Source organism: Leucoraja erinacea, chromosome 4, assembly GCF_028641065.1.
Source record: "Leucoraja erinacea ecotype New England chromosome 4, Leri_hhj_1, whole genome shotgun sequence".
Lineage (NCBI taxonomy): Eukaryota > Metazoa > Chordata > Chondrichthyes > Rajiformes > Rajidae > Leucoraja > Leucoraja erinaceus.
In genome coordinates, this window is record NC_073380.1 from 70,050,431 (window position 1) to 70,065,008 (window position 14,578).

Consider the following 14,578-nt stretch of genomic DNA (forward strand, 5'->3'; position numbering starts at 1 on the left):
GGCCTACTCCTGCACCTAATTTCTATGTTTCTGTTTCTATCAGCCGTGATCATATTGAATGGAGAATGGTGCAGGCTCGAAGGGCCGAATGGCCTACTACTGCACTTAATTTCTATGTTTCTATGTGTCCCTCTCCTCACCCCTCTCCCTCTGCCACCCTTCCCTCTCTCTCCCCCACCCCCCTTCCCTCTCTACCACCACCCCCTTCCCTCTCTACCACCACCCCCTTCCCCTCTTCTACCACTCCCGCTACCCCTCTCTCCCTCCCTCCCCACTCTACCACTTCTCTCCCACTCTCTCCTCCCCGTCCTCACCCCTCTCCCATCCCTCTCTCCCCCACCCCCTTCACTCTCTACCCCACCCCCTACCTTCTCTCCCCCCCTACACCCTTCCCCTATCCTCTCTGTCCCTCTTCCATCACTCCCGCCCGCTACCCCTCTCCTCCTCCCTCCCCTCTTCTCACCCCCCCCCCCCCCCCCCCCCCACCTGTGAGTTTGGGGGGTGGTTAATTTGAGTGTGATGCCGCTGCACCTACTCCCCCTCCCCTCCCGCAAACGCTGTTGGGGAAACTTGGTCTAGTATATCTATAAAACTCTGGGGCTATCCGTCCGCTGCCGTCCGGATCCCGTCCGGATCCCTTTCTGCCTTTTGATTCGTGCCCGATACTCGCAGATGTCCAATTGGAATGGCCGATGCTCGCAGATGTCCAATCGGAATAGATCCATTTGCATGTACAGCTGCCGGCTGCATTTCTTCCTTTGATTCATTGCCACGCCCAATCCAGACGCTCAATCTCCGAGATCTTTTCCATTTCGGTAGAGATTTTGCTTTTCTTTCTAAGTATCCGCTCCTCATTACATTTCGTCGTGTTGAAGTACACGTTTTTAATCAAATCCTTCTCCTCCCCCCCCAAAGTATTTCAAAAATAAACTGGCTTCTCCATTTACATTCTGAAGAAGGGTTTCGGCCCGAAACGTTGCCTATTTCCTTCGCTCCATAGATGCTGCTGCACCCGCTGAGTTTCTCCAGCTTTTTTGTGTACCTTCTCCATTTACATGTCAGCTTCCAACACACTTCGAAACAAAGTTTCAAGACAGGAACACTCTGAACTTTTCACTGCTGCAGCAGGCAGGGTAGGTGCCATTGGATTTTTTTTTTAATCCACTGCTGAGGGAGGCAGGGCAGTGCTGGAATCTTACTTTTGAGAACGGCTTCAGTTCCATTGGAGGAGACGGGTGCATGGTGGAATAATTGGGTTGGGGGATCACACCATTGGGGGAGCAGACCCAACGGGTCTGCACTTGGTCTAGTGTTCCTATAAAAGTATAGCTCAGGACCATTGGAACATTGTGTTTTTAGTGATGAATTTGATTGCAATTTAGAAATGCTTCCAATTTGAGACAATTTCCATAAAGCACCATTGGCCTTCCCTTGTGTCCAAGAAGTAGCATTCCCATCTTTTAGATGTTTTAATCATTTCCACTAGTTACAAAGATATCACAAGTGCACATCTTTTCACCTTTTCCAGAGGAACTGTTACGCTTCAGATTGGACTTCAGATCATCACTTCCTTTACACCGTCTATGCAACACCTGTCTAGTTTGCTCTATCTATAAAATTGCGCAGATTCTCCAATACAGTTTAAAAGTACTTCTGAGGAGGAAGGAATTGTAGATGCTGGTTTATACTGTAGACACAAAATGCTGGAGTAAATCAGCACATCGGGCAACATCTCTGGAGAAAAGGAATAGGTAATATTTCGGGTGGGAACCTTACTTCAGACTGAAAGATGGAGGTGGGTGTGGAGGTGGGGGAACTGGAGGCGGGAAAAGGCCAGACGTAGTATATTCACGTTGTATATTGCCGATTAAATGAGGCCAAGCTTGTGGCCAAGTTTGCAGATGATATGAAAATAGGTGGAGGGGGCAGGTAGTGTAGAGAAAGCAGGAACTTTGCAAAAGGATTTCGATAGGTTCGGAGAGAGGAGTGGCAGATGGAATATAGTGTGGCAAAGTGTGGGGTCATGCATTTTGGTAGTAGGAATAAAGGCGTAGATTCTTTTCTAAATGTGGAGATAATCCAGAAACCGCAGGTGCAAAGGGATTTGGGAGTGCTGGTGCAGGATTCACAAAAATGTGAATGTGGATGTGGAGAGGATGTTTCCACTAGTGGGAGAGTCTAGGACTGGAGGTCATAGCCTCAGAATTAAAGGATGTTCTTTTAGGAAGGAGATGCGGAGGAATTTCTTTAGTCAGAGCATGGTGAATCTGTGGAATTCTTTGCCACAGAAGGCTGTGGAAGCAAAGTCAGTGAATATATTTAAGGCAGAGATAGGTAGATTCTTGATTAGTATGGGTGTCAGAGGTTATGGGGAGAAGGCAGGAGAATGGGATTAGGGAGATAGATCAGCCATGATTGAGTGACGGAGTAGACTTGATGGGCTGAATGGTCTTATGATCTTACTCCTATACTCCTATCTTTTATGATCTTATGAACAAAAAACAGGGCCAGCAACAGATTACATATGAAAGGGTGGTCCATATTGGCTGGGGAAGATGTGCTAACGGCAGGGATACAAGGATGCAAACAGTGGAACTAATAGGACAAATAGGGTGGAGGAGGGGGTGAGGGTGACTGTAATGCAGGAGTTACTTGAAATTAGACATCAATGTTTATACCGCAACGTTTACAACGGCTGTAAGCTGCCCAAGCAAAATATGAGGTGCTATTCCGCCAATTTGCATGTGGCATTACTCTGACAGTGGAGGAGGCCCAGGTCAGAAAGGTCAATATGGGAATGGGATGGGGTTAAAATTATTGGCAACCAGGAGATTGCATAGGCCAAGGCAGACTGAGCATATGTGTTCAGCTGAAGGAGGTTCAACTAAACCCCTGCCTGACCTGAAAGGAACGTCGAGGTTCCTTGATGGTTAAGGGAGGAGGTATAAGGACGGGTGTTGCATCTCTTGTAGTTGCAGGGGAACGTTCCTGGGGAGGGGGTGGTTTGGGTGGGAAGGGATGAGTGAACCAGGGAGTCGTGGAGGGAATAGTCTCTGTGGAAAACAGAAAGGTGTGGAGATGCGAAGATATGACTCGTGGTGGGATCCTGTTGGAGGTGACAAAAATGTCAGACAATAACGTGTTGTATGTGATGGCTGATGGGGTGAAAGGTGAGGACTAGGGGGACTCTGTCCCTGTTACGACTTGGGGGGAGGGGAGGGGGGGGGGTGAGGGATTGGAACTACATGATACAGAAGAGACATCACAGATGTCCTAGTATGAAACACCTCATCTTTCGAGCAGATGCGGCAGAGACAGAGGAATAGGTATTGACAATCTTTGTAAGAAAGACTTTGTAAGATGAGAGGAAGTGCAGTCCAGATAATAAGCGAGTTCAGTATTCCGAAAAAAGCAAAGAATCATGGATTTGTCAAAGGTCACTCGCAATAAACACCCCCCCAGCAACCGTGCTGCTGCATGCACACAGACCAGCGCACCATCCGCAGCCAGGATCGAACCCGAACGGCCGCTCAACTCCCCTCCGCCCCTCCCCCCCCCTCCAAGCGCCCCATACCTGTCCGGGGGCGGCCAAAGATGCCCAGGGCGACCCCGGACCGGTAGGGCCACAGCGGCGGCCGAGGCCCACAGCCAGCGCGGAGATGACCCAACTCCTGCTCAACTATGCCTGTCCTGCCGGGCTAACCGACCGTACACAAAAATGCTGGAGAGCGGGTGCAGCAGCATCTATGGAGCGAAGGAAATAGGCAACGTTTCGGGCCGAAACCCTTCACTGCCCTGGACTGACGTGACACTGGCCCGGAGCAGTGGAACTAGTACTTCTGCTCCGTGCCGGCTGCAAGCCCAGGCTGGCACCGCAACGGGCCGGCGCCCCGCCATTCCAGGGCCGCCGGTCACCCGGCGGGACAGGCAGAGCCGAGCCAGAGCAAGTGTCTGGCTGCAAGCCCGGGCCACCACTGCAACGGCCAGCGCCCCGCCAGCCCAGGGCCACTCCGGACATCTCCGGCTGTCCCCGGACAAGGACGGGACATCCAGGAGCGGATGGGGACGGCACAGCAGCAACTCAGCAGCGCGTGCTGCGCCGGAGACCCGGGTCTGAATCCGACCATGGACCAAACGCAGGTCTGCACCCAAGCAGCAGCACGGCCACCAAGAACGTTTATCGCGAGTGACCCATGATCTGGGCATGTGCAGTCCGAATACCGAACTCGCTTATTGTGGGAGTAACTAGGTTTGTAATAGAAGGTAGACAAAAATGCTGGAGAAATTCAGCGGGTCAGGCAGCATCTAAAGAGCGAAGGAATAGGTGACGTTTCGGGTCGAGATCCATCTGAAGAAGGGTCTCGACCCGAAACATCACCTATTCCTTCGCTCCAGAGATGCTGCCTACCTGCTGAGTTTTACCGCATTTTTGTCTACCTTCAATTTTTCCAGCATCTGCAGTTCTCTCTTAATCAGGTTTGTAATAGACGTCGCTAATCTATCTCCTGTGATGGAGACGGTGAGATCAAGAAAGGGGAGGGAAGTGTCAGAGATAGTCCAGATGAATTTGAGGGCAAGGTGGGTTAAAAGTACTTCTCCCAATCTCGCTCTAGTCATTGTTGATGACATTGCTTCTTCTTCAGTGGAGAAATAAAAAACTGATGTGATAAATGTTTTGATGGATGACACCAATTCTCAACATACAATTCACCAGTTATTCTCATTTTCATCACGGCCAAAATGTATTATTTCACTATTTTTTTGCCTTTGGTCATTTCTGGTAAAGGGGCTGTCCCACTCCGGCGACCTAATTCGCGAGTTTAGAAGGGTTTAGGAGAGTTTGATAAAATGTCATGTTGAAGGCCTCCTTCGACTATGTAGAAGACCTCCTTCGACCATGTTGAAGACTATCTACGACTACCTTCGATTACCTACGATTAACATGCCGACCTACTACGACCTACTTCGACTAAACCTACGAGTAAAAAAAGTATTGATTTTTTCCATGGCGACCTTTTACTCGCGGGCATTTTTCAACGTTGAAAAATACGCCGCGACCTAGCTGAGGCCTCGAGTACACGGGTACTACCCTCGAGCATGAAGGAGAGTTACAAAGACCTCCTAGGACCTCATGTCGACCATGCTGCGAGTAGAGCCTAGGGCAAACTCGCGGATTAGGTCGCCGCAGTGGGACAGCCCCTTCCTGGCACCCCTTCATGTTTCTTCAACCTTCATGAAAAGACACAACTCAGTGGGCCAGGCATCATCTCTGCAGAAAAGGAATCGGTGACATTTCGGGTCTAGATCCTAATTTAGACTGCATATGGTTCAAGACATTTACAATTAATGGACCAGCAACAATTGAATAGGTGATCAGCTGTGACCAACGGAAAAATAGCAGCGAAGCTTACGCAAAAAGAAAAGTGTTATTTATTGTGGTAATTTACCTTCTCCCACTTCCCCATTAATAATCACAACTATTACATTGTTAATGTGAGGCAGATTAAAATGCATTCATCAGCGATAATCTGCACCTGGGCAATTGTTCAGCCGGATCTACATCCCTTTCCAAAAATAAAAATCCACAAAAGCAACAGCTTTGCAAACATTGCTGCTTTCACCGAAAAGCCGAGGAAATGGAATAGCGGATGAACCCGGCGCCCGGTTCACCATGAGAGAAATCCCAGTGCGTTGCAGCTGCCATGCACATAGCGGTGCCGGGCACAACAAAACTCTCAGGTGAACAAGCTGCTCGAGTAGTTACAAAAGTGAGAGGGAGGGAAGGAAGGAGGGAAATGAAGAATGACCTGGCGGTTGTTGGCCAGAGGCGGAGCGGTGATCGCGGTTGCGGCCGGCGGTAGTGGCCAAAGATCTTTGGTAGTGGCGGTGGCGACTCGCGCGGTGCAGTGTGGGAGCGGGGGGGTGGCCGTTGGCGTCCGTTGCGTGTCTCGCGGACTCAGACCGCTGCGACCTGGCGCCGGCGCGCGCGGACCGACCGACCCAGCGACCCACGGAGCGCGCGGCCGCTCGCTCGCTCCCTCGCAGCGGGACAACAGGCGAGTGAACCAAGGGCGAGCCCGCCGCAGGCCCCACTCGGCGCCCCCGGGCCCCGCAGCCACAGCGGCAAAGGAGAGGGAGAGCGAGAGAGACCGGCTCGCAACTTTTCCAATTAATCTGAGGCTTGAAAAGGGAATAGCAACCCTCCCCCCCCCTTCCACTACTCGGGTCGAAGCAGATCGGCGCCACAAAAACACACACACCAACACGCACAATGTCCGGCGAAAGGAACAGGCGCTCGCTCGCTTTCCGAACCGGGGCCGCAGCCATCGCAGTGAAAATCGAAGCTGATCTCGCCACCCACAACAACACAGAGGCCTCGAATGGGGCCCTCGGCCGAAGCAGTCCAGATAAGCCGGCTGCTCTTCTTGCGGTGGACGCCGGAGACGGGGTCGGAGCCAAGGCGGAGGCCGCTCAGGATCAAGAAGAGGACTGGGTGGAGACGGTGGTGGTGGACGATGTGTTCCCGGAGCAAGGGGGCTCGGTGCGAGTGGTGGACGGCGGCTCCATCAGCAGCAACGAATCCGAGGAGGAGGCAGCGGCGGCGTCGGTAGAGGAGGAGGCGACGACGAACGGACCCAGGAACGAAGAGCGAGCCGTGGCCCCCGGGGATGGAGCCATGGTCAGAGTTGGGCGAGACGATGAGGAGGAAGTTGAAGAAATGAGTAGTTGTAGCCGGCGGGGGGCCGGTTTAACGCTGTTGGGGAGGCCCCAGTCCTTCTTACTACCGCAGCAACGCACTTTCCAGAGGTCGTGGCTGCAAGAGTTTCCGTGGCTTCAGTACGAGCAGAAGACAGGCCTCATGTATTGCTCCTGGTGCCTTCGGGCTAACAGCGGCCCGGGGAGCAATAATAATCGCAACAAGTTCGTGAAAGGCAGCCGCAATTACAGGAGGACCACGTTATTGCGGCATCATCTCTACGCCGAACACCGGGAGAACGACCCAGTGGATGTAGCTGCCTGTATGGAGGTGAGACAATTTAATGATTACCCAGCCAAAAACAGCCTCGGCCTCTTCAACAAGGGGGAGGGCGTTAAGTAACCATTGCTGTGACTCCATTTACTTCAGACGTTTAGGAAGGAACTGCAGATGCTGGAAAATCGAAGGTAGACAAAAAAAATGCTGGAGAAACTCAGCGGGTGAGGCAGCATCTATGGAGCGAAGGAAATAGGCAACGTTTCGGGTCTCGACCCGAAACATTGCCCATTTACTTCAGAGCTCGGACTTCAGAACTCCTTATGGTACGTTAGCCTTTATAATTTGGGGTTATCTTTTTCTGGCCTATCTTGCTAAATCCCATCCCCCAAACTCCTGACTACATGTGCACAACAGATTGAATTCGGTTCTATTGATCCGAGCGGAATTTGATCTTGTACCCTATTTACATGGCGCAGTGTCACTGGATCAGAACATAGCAGCAAGGGGAGTTGGGGATCACATTACTGACACTATATGCTGTTCAGGGAACGGAGAAGAAGCACCAACAAAAAACGAAGCCTTAATGGGTTGCCAAATAAAACGCCCAGTTTGAGAATATAATTTGATGCAGCATTGTAAACTCGAATATGAGTTGGTCATTGTCAATTTGTTTTGAAGATCAGGGCTTTAAAATCCACGCAATTATTAAATCAGAACGTAGTAGTTTTGTGCGGTCAAACTGTTGCAAAATTTAAAATAATTAAGATACAACGTTGAACGATGACAATTATAAGACCGAAATCAAAACTGAAAACCCCAGAGCAGATTTTAGTCGGAACCTGGATAGTCAACTGGAAAAAACCTTAATTGGGATTTTACAAAAAAGTTGTTTTTTTAAAAGCTAAAAAAATATGGGGAAAATCAGGAAATCAAATGCAGAAGATCGGTTTTAGGTTTATATAGTAAAAGTAAATTGATAGATTTAGTAATGTGAGTGTTTAGAAATGTTATAAATTAAACGTATTTGGTTATATCCACCAGTGACATTGGTTTGAACACTTGTATTGAGGCGAAATCATGAATTGCAGTCTGTTTTCGGTGCATTGTTAAGGCAGCTATAAATATCTGGCACACCATTTACAGACACACTTCAATGACTGCAACACAACTTCATTCCTGCTGCTTTGTTGTGTTTTGTAAATTAGAGCAAATATGATATAATTCAAATTCAGATTTAAAGCACACAAACAAACACACATTGTTTTAGCTACTAATAATTTGGAATTAAATATAACCACCGTGGGTTAAGGTTGTAGGGATAGATCCTTGTTTCAATGTAAGTTGTGCAAATCAAGAGCAGTTGCTAACTGAAGAGCTTAAAGGCAGTATAAAATTACATGAGAATCTTTCATCTTTCGTGTCCATCTTGTTTCAAGTGTTGACATTGGTGTCATCGTCGTCCTGAAAAGGACGCAAGCTTCATGATGGCAGGTTTTATAAATTTGTCTACAATGCCTTTTGCTGTTATACCCTCTTTAAAAACTCCCTACACCACATTTATGGAGAGGGTAATTTGAAAAGCCACAGCTGCCTTGTGAAAGGTATTGTACCAATCCAATAGAACAGGCTGTTGTCTCAAGTTACTGTAATCGCATCTGTCCTAGATGAGTCTACTGTCACGTTCACATGTTTATTTTTTTCCTATTTCAGTTCTATGCCTATCCTCGGTCTCATGCATGTCAGTTTTTGTAACAACACAGGTGGAAGTTTTAGAATAATTTTTGGTTAGATGCATTGCCATCAAGCCTGAGGCTATTTCAAGATGACATTCAGTTCTATAAAATGTGAATAGTAGGGAAAATACAAGAAAATAGTAATGGAATCCCAGTTTTAAAGAACATCTCTAACTTCAAGTGACACTTTATAGTCTTAATTGGGTGCTTTGTGACATAACATAATGTGCTATCGTAGTAAGTTATTATATTGTAATGTCAAAAGGCAAAGCACTCGAGAAACTTATTCGGTCAGGCACCATCTGTGGAGGGAAATGGGTAGGCAACATGTTGGGTTGAGACCCTTCTTCAAACTGACTTGAACACTCTGAAAAGGGCAAAAAAGTTGGTTGCCCATTTCCCTCCATGTTTGCAGCCTGACCTGCTGAATTCCTCCAGCACTTTTTTTGCTCAAGATTCCAGCATCTGCAGTTTTTATGTCTATATTTTATTGTTATTTATTTTTATTTTGGTTCACTCAAATATTTTTCTAATGAAGATGCATGGACATGCTTTGATTTCAAATAAAGATAGAGCAGATTCAGGGGATATGTTGCCAATATTTCCACGAGTCATATGAACGAAGTGTTCCCTGACCCAGATAATAGGATTTTAAAATTAGGATTCCCTAAAATTTAACATAGTTCCTGAATGAACCACATGACTAGGGCTTTTAACATAGAATAGATAAGTGCTTTGATGAGATGCATTTGTAACTACCTTCTAGCTTCAAACCTTTGCGCATTTAAAATCTTATAAAAAAAACTATCTTGATTAGTTATTGATGGATGCCTGGCAGTATTTTGTTCAAAAAAGCTTTGCCTCCTCGCAACGGTTTTAACTAGATTTTTCATAGAAAGCACAAACTTTCTTGCAGATTATTTCCCATTAGATTTTTATTTTGCACAACATTTCAAAATAATTTAAAATCTACATTTACAGTATTCTGCACCCATTCTAAATGATCATGGCATGACTAAACTATTTCAGTGTAGGAGGGAACAGTTGATGTTGGTTTACACTGAAGATAAAGTCAAGTCAAGTCAAGTTTATTTGTCACATACACATACGAGATATGCAGTGAAATGAAAGTGGCAATGCTCGCGGACTTTTGTGCAAAAGACAAACAACAAAACAACCAAACAAATTATGAACACAATCATAACACACATAAACACGGTGAGGCAGCGGTAGAGTTGCTGCCATGCAGCACTTGCAGCGCCGGAGACCCGGGTTCGATCCTGAATATGGGTGCTGTCGGTTCGGAGTTTGTACGTTCTCGTGACCGCGTGGGTTTTCTCAGAGATCTTCTATTTCCTCCTAAACTCCAAAGACGTACAGGTATGTAGGTTAATTGGCTTGGCATAAGTGTAAATTGTCCCTAGTGTGTGTGGGATAGTGTTAATGTGTGGGGATCGCTGGTCTGTGTGGACTTAGTGGGCCGAATGGCCTGTTTCCGCACGTTATCTCTAAACTAAACAAAACAAAATGCTAGAGTATAGACACAAAAAGCTGGAGTAACTCAGCGGGACAGTTCTTCAGAACTCTGTCTGAAGAAGGGTCTCGACTCGAAACGTCACCCATACCTTGTCGCCAGAGATGCTGAGTTACTCCAGCTTTTTGTGTCTATCTTTGGTTTAATCCAGCATCTGCAGTTCCATTCTACACAAAATGCTAGAGTAACTCAGCGGGAGAGGCAACATTTCTGGAGAGAAGGAATGGGGGACGTTTCTGGTTGTTGTTTTCATACCTTGCCCTTCTACCCTGACCCATCAGTCTGAAGAAGAGTCTCGAACTGAAATGTCACCCATTTCTCTCCAGAAATGCAGCATGTCCCGCTGAGTCACTCCAGCATTTTGTGTAAACTATTCCAGTTCTGTTGCTGAAGTTTAACACTTTCATTATGTTTCATTATATTGCTGCATAATAGTGAATATGAATATTCACTTTCACATTGATATTGCCTCTTTTCAATTTATAAAGTTTAGTGTTGATTGGAATGCTTTTACTGTGCGTTATAAAAATTAAGAAGTGGGTGACATTTTGGGTTTTGACCCAAAGTCACCCATTCCAGGGCTCTCGCTTAACTTTTTTTCCCTGTTGCCAGTGGGCAACCTAGGCAGCTTTTTAGGTTGCCAAATGACAGTTTAGATGGTCATTTAAGACGGCTTGTATGACACGTGCGATAATGTGCTCGGACGAAGTGCTTAGTTACCAGTCAGAATTATGGTCAATGAAGCATTCACATATTATTTCTGCTACAAATAAAGTCACAAACTAAATATATTCACCAATCAAGACATGATATATACCACAATGACATGCAGCAAAATTACAATACAGTATCTCATCTCCTTTTACACATTGCAATGAATGCAATTTCTATTATTTCTTTCCACTTCCAAACAAAATTCTGGTTGGATTATTCAGCGTATGATCACCCTCTGTGAGACAAAGTGCAGGCTTGGTGATCGCTTTGCACAGCACCTACACTCAGTTCGCAATAACCAACCTGATCTCCCGGTGACTCTGCACGTCAACTCCCCCTCCCATTCCGAATCCGACCTTTCTGTCCTGGGCGTCCTCCATGGCCAGAGTGGGGCCCACCGCAAATTGGAGGAACAGCACCTCATATTTTGCTTGGGCAGTTTACACCCCAGCGTTATGAAAATTGACCTCCAATTTCAGGTAGTCCCTACTTTCTCCTCCGCTTCCCAGCTCTCCCTCAGCCCACTGTCTCCACCTCTTCCTTTCTTCTTCCCACCACCTGCACCCTCACATCAGTTTGAAGAAGGGTCTCGACCCAAAACGCTGCCTATTTCCTTCGCTCCATAGATGCTGCCTCACCCGCTGAGTTTCTCCAGCATTTTTGTCTCCCCATTCACACAAGTTCGGTCAACCCACTTTCCTCACCTACTCCCTACACATTAGGGACAATTTTACAGAGACAAGTTAACCTACAAAGCCAATGCATCTTTGGGATGTGGGAGGAAACCTACATGCTTGCAGGGAGAATGTGCAAATTCAACACAGACAGTGCCCGAGGACAGGATCGAACACAGATCCCTGGTGTGTGAGGCAGCAAGTCCACCGGCTGTGCCTCGATATTTTATTTCCCAACACACAAAAAATTATACGTTGATAACTTTGGTTACTAAAAAAATAAATAAACTATTCATTTTCAGTCTGAAATCTCTAAGTGATGCTATGTCCCCCTTTACAGCTACTGTATGTTTTAATTCAGTTCAAGACTATGGGGCAGTACATTGGCCATAAAGTTGCTGCCTAAAATTGCCAGAGACCCGGAATTGATCCTGAATATGGGTGCTGTCTGTATGGTGATTGCTCCATTTCCCTTTGATCACATGGGTTTTCTCCGGGTGCTCTGGTTTCCTTCCACATTCCAAAGGTGTGCAGGAACCTTTTTCAGACCCAACCCAAAACGGAATATTTTCCTTTTGTCCAGAGATTCTGTCTGACCTGTTGAGTTACTCCAGCTATTTGTGTCTATCTTCAGTTTAAACCAGCATCTGCAGTTCTTTCCTACACACACAATACTATACGATAGAACTTTATTAATCCCAGGAGGGAAATTGTGCGTGTGTGTGTGTATAGTTATATATTCATATATAAATATACACTGTTTTGATTTCTCGTTTATAACATTGTTTACAGAGTACTATGTTTACATATTCTGTTGTGCTGCTGCAAGTAAGGATTTCAATGAGACATGAGAGAATAAAACATTCTTGACTCTTGACTTGTGTCGCTAATGTGTGGCATAGAACCAATGTATGGGTCGGCGTGGACTCGGTGGGCCGAAGGGCCTGTTTCCACGCTGTATCTTAAAATTAAACTAAAACACTAAAACCAGAGGAAATCTTAAGGGTCTCTACCCCAAAAGTCACCCAATTTCTTCTATCCAGAGATGTTGGCTGCTCCATGGAGTTCCGCCGCACAATTAAAGCATGGAATAGTCTTCACACTACTATAGGTACCCAACCAGAAGCATTTAAATTTAAGTTAGCTCTTTTATTTCCCCAAGAACCCTTTTTTGTTTAAGTCCAAGTCAAGAGAGTTTTATTGTCATGTGTCCCAGATAGAACAATGAAATTTTTGCTTGCTGCAGCACAACAGAATATGTAAACATAATACAGAACAGGAGATGTTATAGGCTGTTATTTTTCAGAGTTTGGTGGTGGTGTTTAAATTCTATTTAAATTCCATTTTGAATATTTTTGGAGGACCAGGAAACCAAGAAGCAAGAGTTACTCCAGTTCGAACGAGTGATTCGTATTATCTAAATGGTGGCCGATTGGGAAAGGGGGAGATGCAGTGAGACCTGGGTGTCATGGTACACCAGTCATTGAAGGTAGGCATGCAGGTGCAGCAGGCAGTAAAGAAAGCAAATGGTATGTTAGCTTTCATTGCAAAAGGATTTGAGTATAGGAGCAGGGACGTTCTACTGCAGTTGTACAGGGTCTTGGTGAGACCACACCTGGAGTATTGCGTACAGTTTTGGTCTCCAAATCTGAAGAAGGACATTTTTGCCATAGAGGGAGTGCAGAGAAGGTTCACCAGACTGATTCCTGGGATGTCAGGACTGTCTTATGAAGAAAGACTGGATAGACTTGGTTTATACTCTCTAGAATTTAGGAGATTGAGAGGGGATCTTATAGAAACTTACAAAATTCTTAAGGGGTTGGACAGGCTAGATGCAGGAAGATTGTTCCCGATGTTGGGGAAGTCCAGGACAAGGGGTCACAGCTTAAGGATAAGGGGGAAATCCTTTAAAACCGAGATGAGAAGTACTTTTTTTCCCCTTGTGGCTAAGGGGATCAGGGGGTATGGAGAGAAGGCAGGTACGGGGGATACTGAGTTGGTTGATCAGCCATGATCATATTGAATGGCGGTGCAGGCTCGAAGGGCCGAATGGCCTACTCCTGCACCTAATTTCTATGTTTCTATTCTGCGTTGGTTTTCAGCGGTCGCGGCGAGTGGACAGTAATGGCGGCCAGATCTCCCACCATGCAAAGGGAGGGAGAAAGTGGCTGAAGCCGACCAGTTGCAGTGGCGGTGCGCATGTGCAGGGCGGCACATGCGCACAACCACATCCGATGATGTGCGCCAAAGATCCTCGCTATAGGATCTTTGGTGCTGGCCATGGTTGTGCGTATGTGTAAGGCGGCCGGCCGTGCCGGCGGACGAGGAGCGGGCGGAGGGCGGAGAAGGAGAGAGAGAAAGAGAGAGAGAGAAAGATAGAGAGGGGGCCCGCTCAGGTGTCCCGGGTGCTTGCCAAGCCGGGCAAAATGGCATGGCTTTTAGGTTGCCCGGTGGGACTGTGGGTTGCCATTGGCAACCGGGCAACCGCTAATTTCGAGCCCTGCATTCCTTCTCACCAGAGATGCTGCCTGACCCGCTCTGAGTTACTCTAGCATTTTGTGCATATTGTAGATTTAAACCAGCATCTGCAGTTCTTTCCTGCACATAAAAATTAATGAACTCACTTAATAGCTTTTATTCTAGTTTTCAAATTTGTCTTCCAAGCATTTTCCATTTTTGTCTTGACTTTGCCTATTCCATTCATTGAATTATGCCATTATTTCATTTTTATAATTCTGCTTGTAAATAATCTTAATTTTACTGTGTGAGCTATTTCGATTTGATCTAAACTATATACTTAAGCTATTTTTAAATTCATTTGATAGCACTACATAATCACTGAAATTATGAGCATGAATTATTTTTTACTGAGATTTGAGTGTTTAGGGGCAGTGACAAAATTAACAACCACTTGGAAAAGTGATGATTATTTAGAAAAAACGCCGTA

The 14,578-nt window shown here is 46.4% G+C and overlaps 1 protein-coding gene across 1 annotated transcript in view; it reads left to right on the forward strand.

Moving 5' to 3' along the window:
• Positions 1–5,717: 5,717 nt before the first annotated feature.
• Positions 5,718–14,578, forward strand: part of zbtb10 (zinc finger and BTB domain containing 10) — a 53,516-nt gene continuing 44,655 nt past the window's right edge. The window contains exon 1 of the mRNA XM_055634551.1: positions 5,718–7,027. Within this exon, the coding sequence (XP_055490526.1) occupies positions 6,272–7,027 (756 nt within the window). The 5' untranslated portion in view covers positions 5,718–6,271. The remainder of the gene's footprint in view (positions 7,028–14,578) is intronic.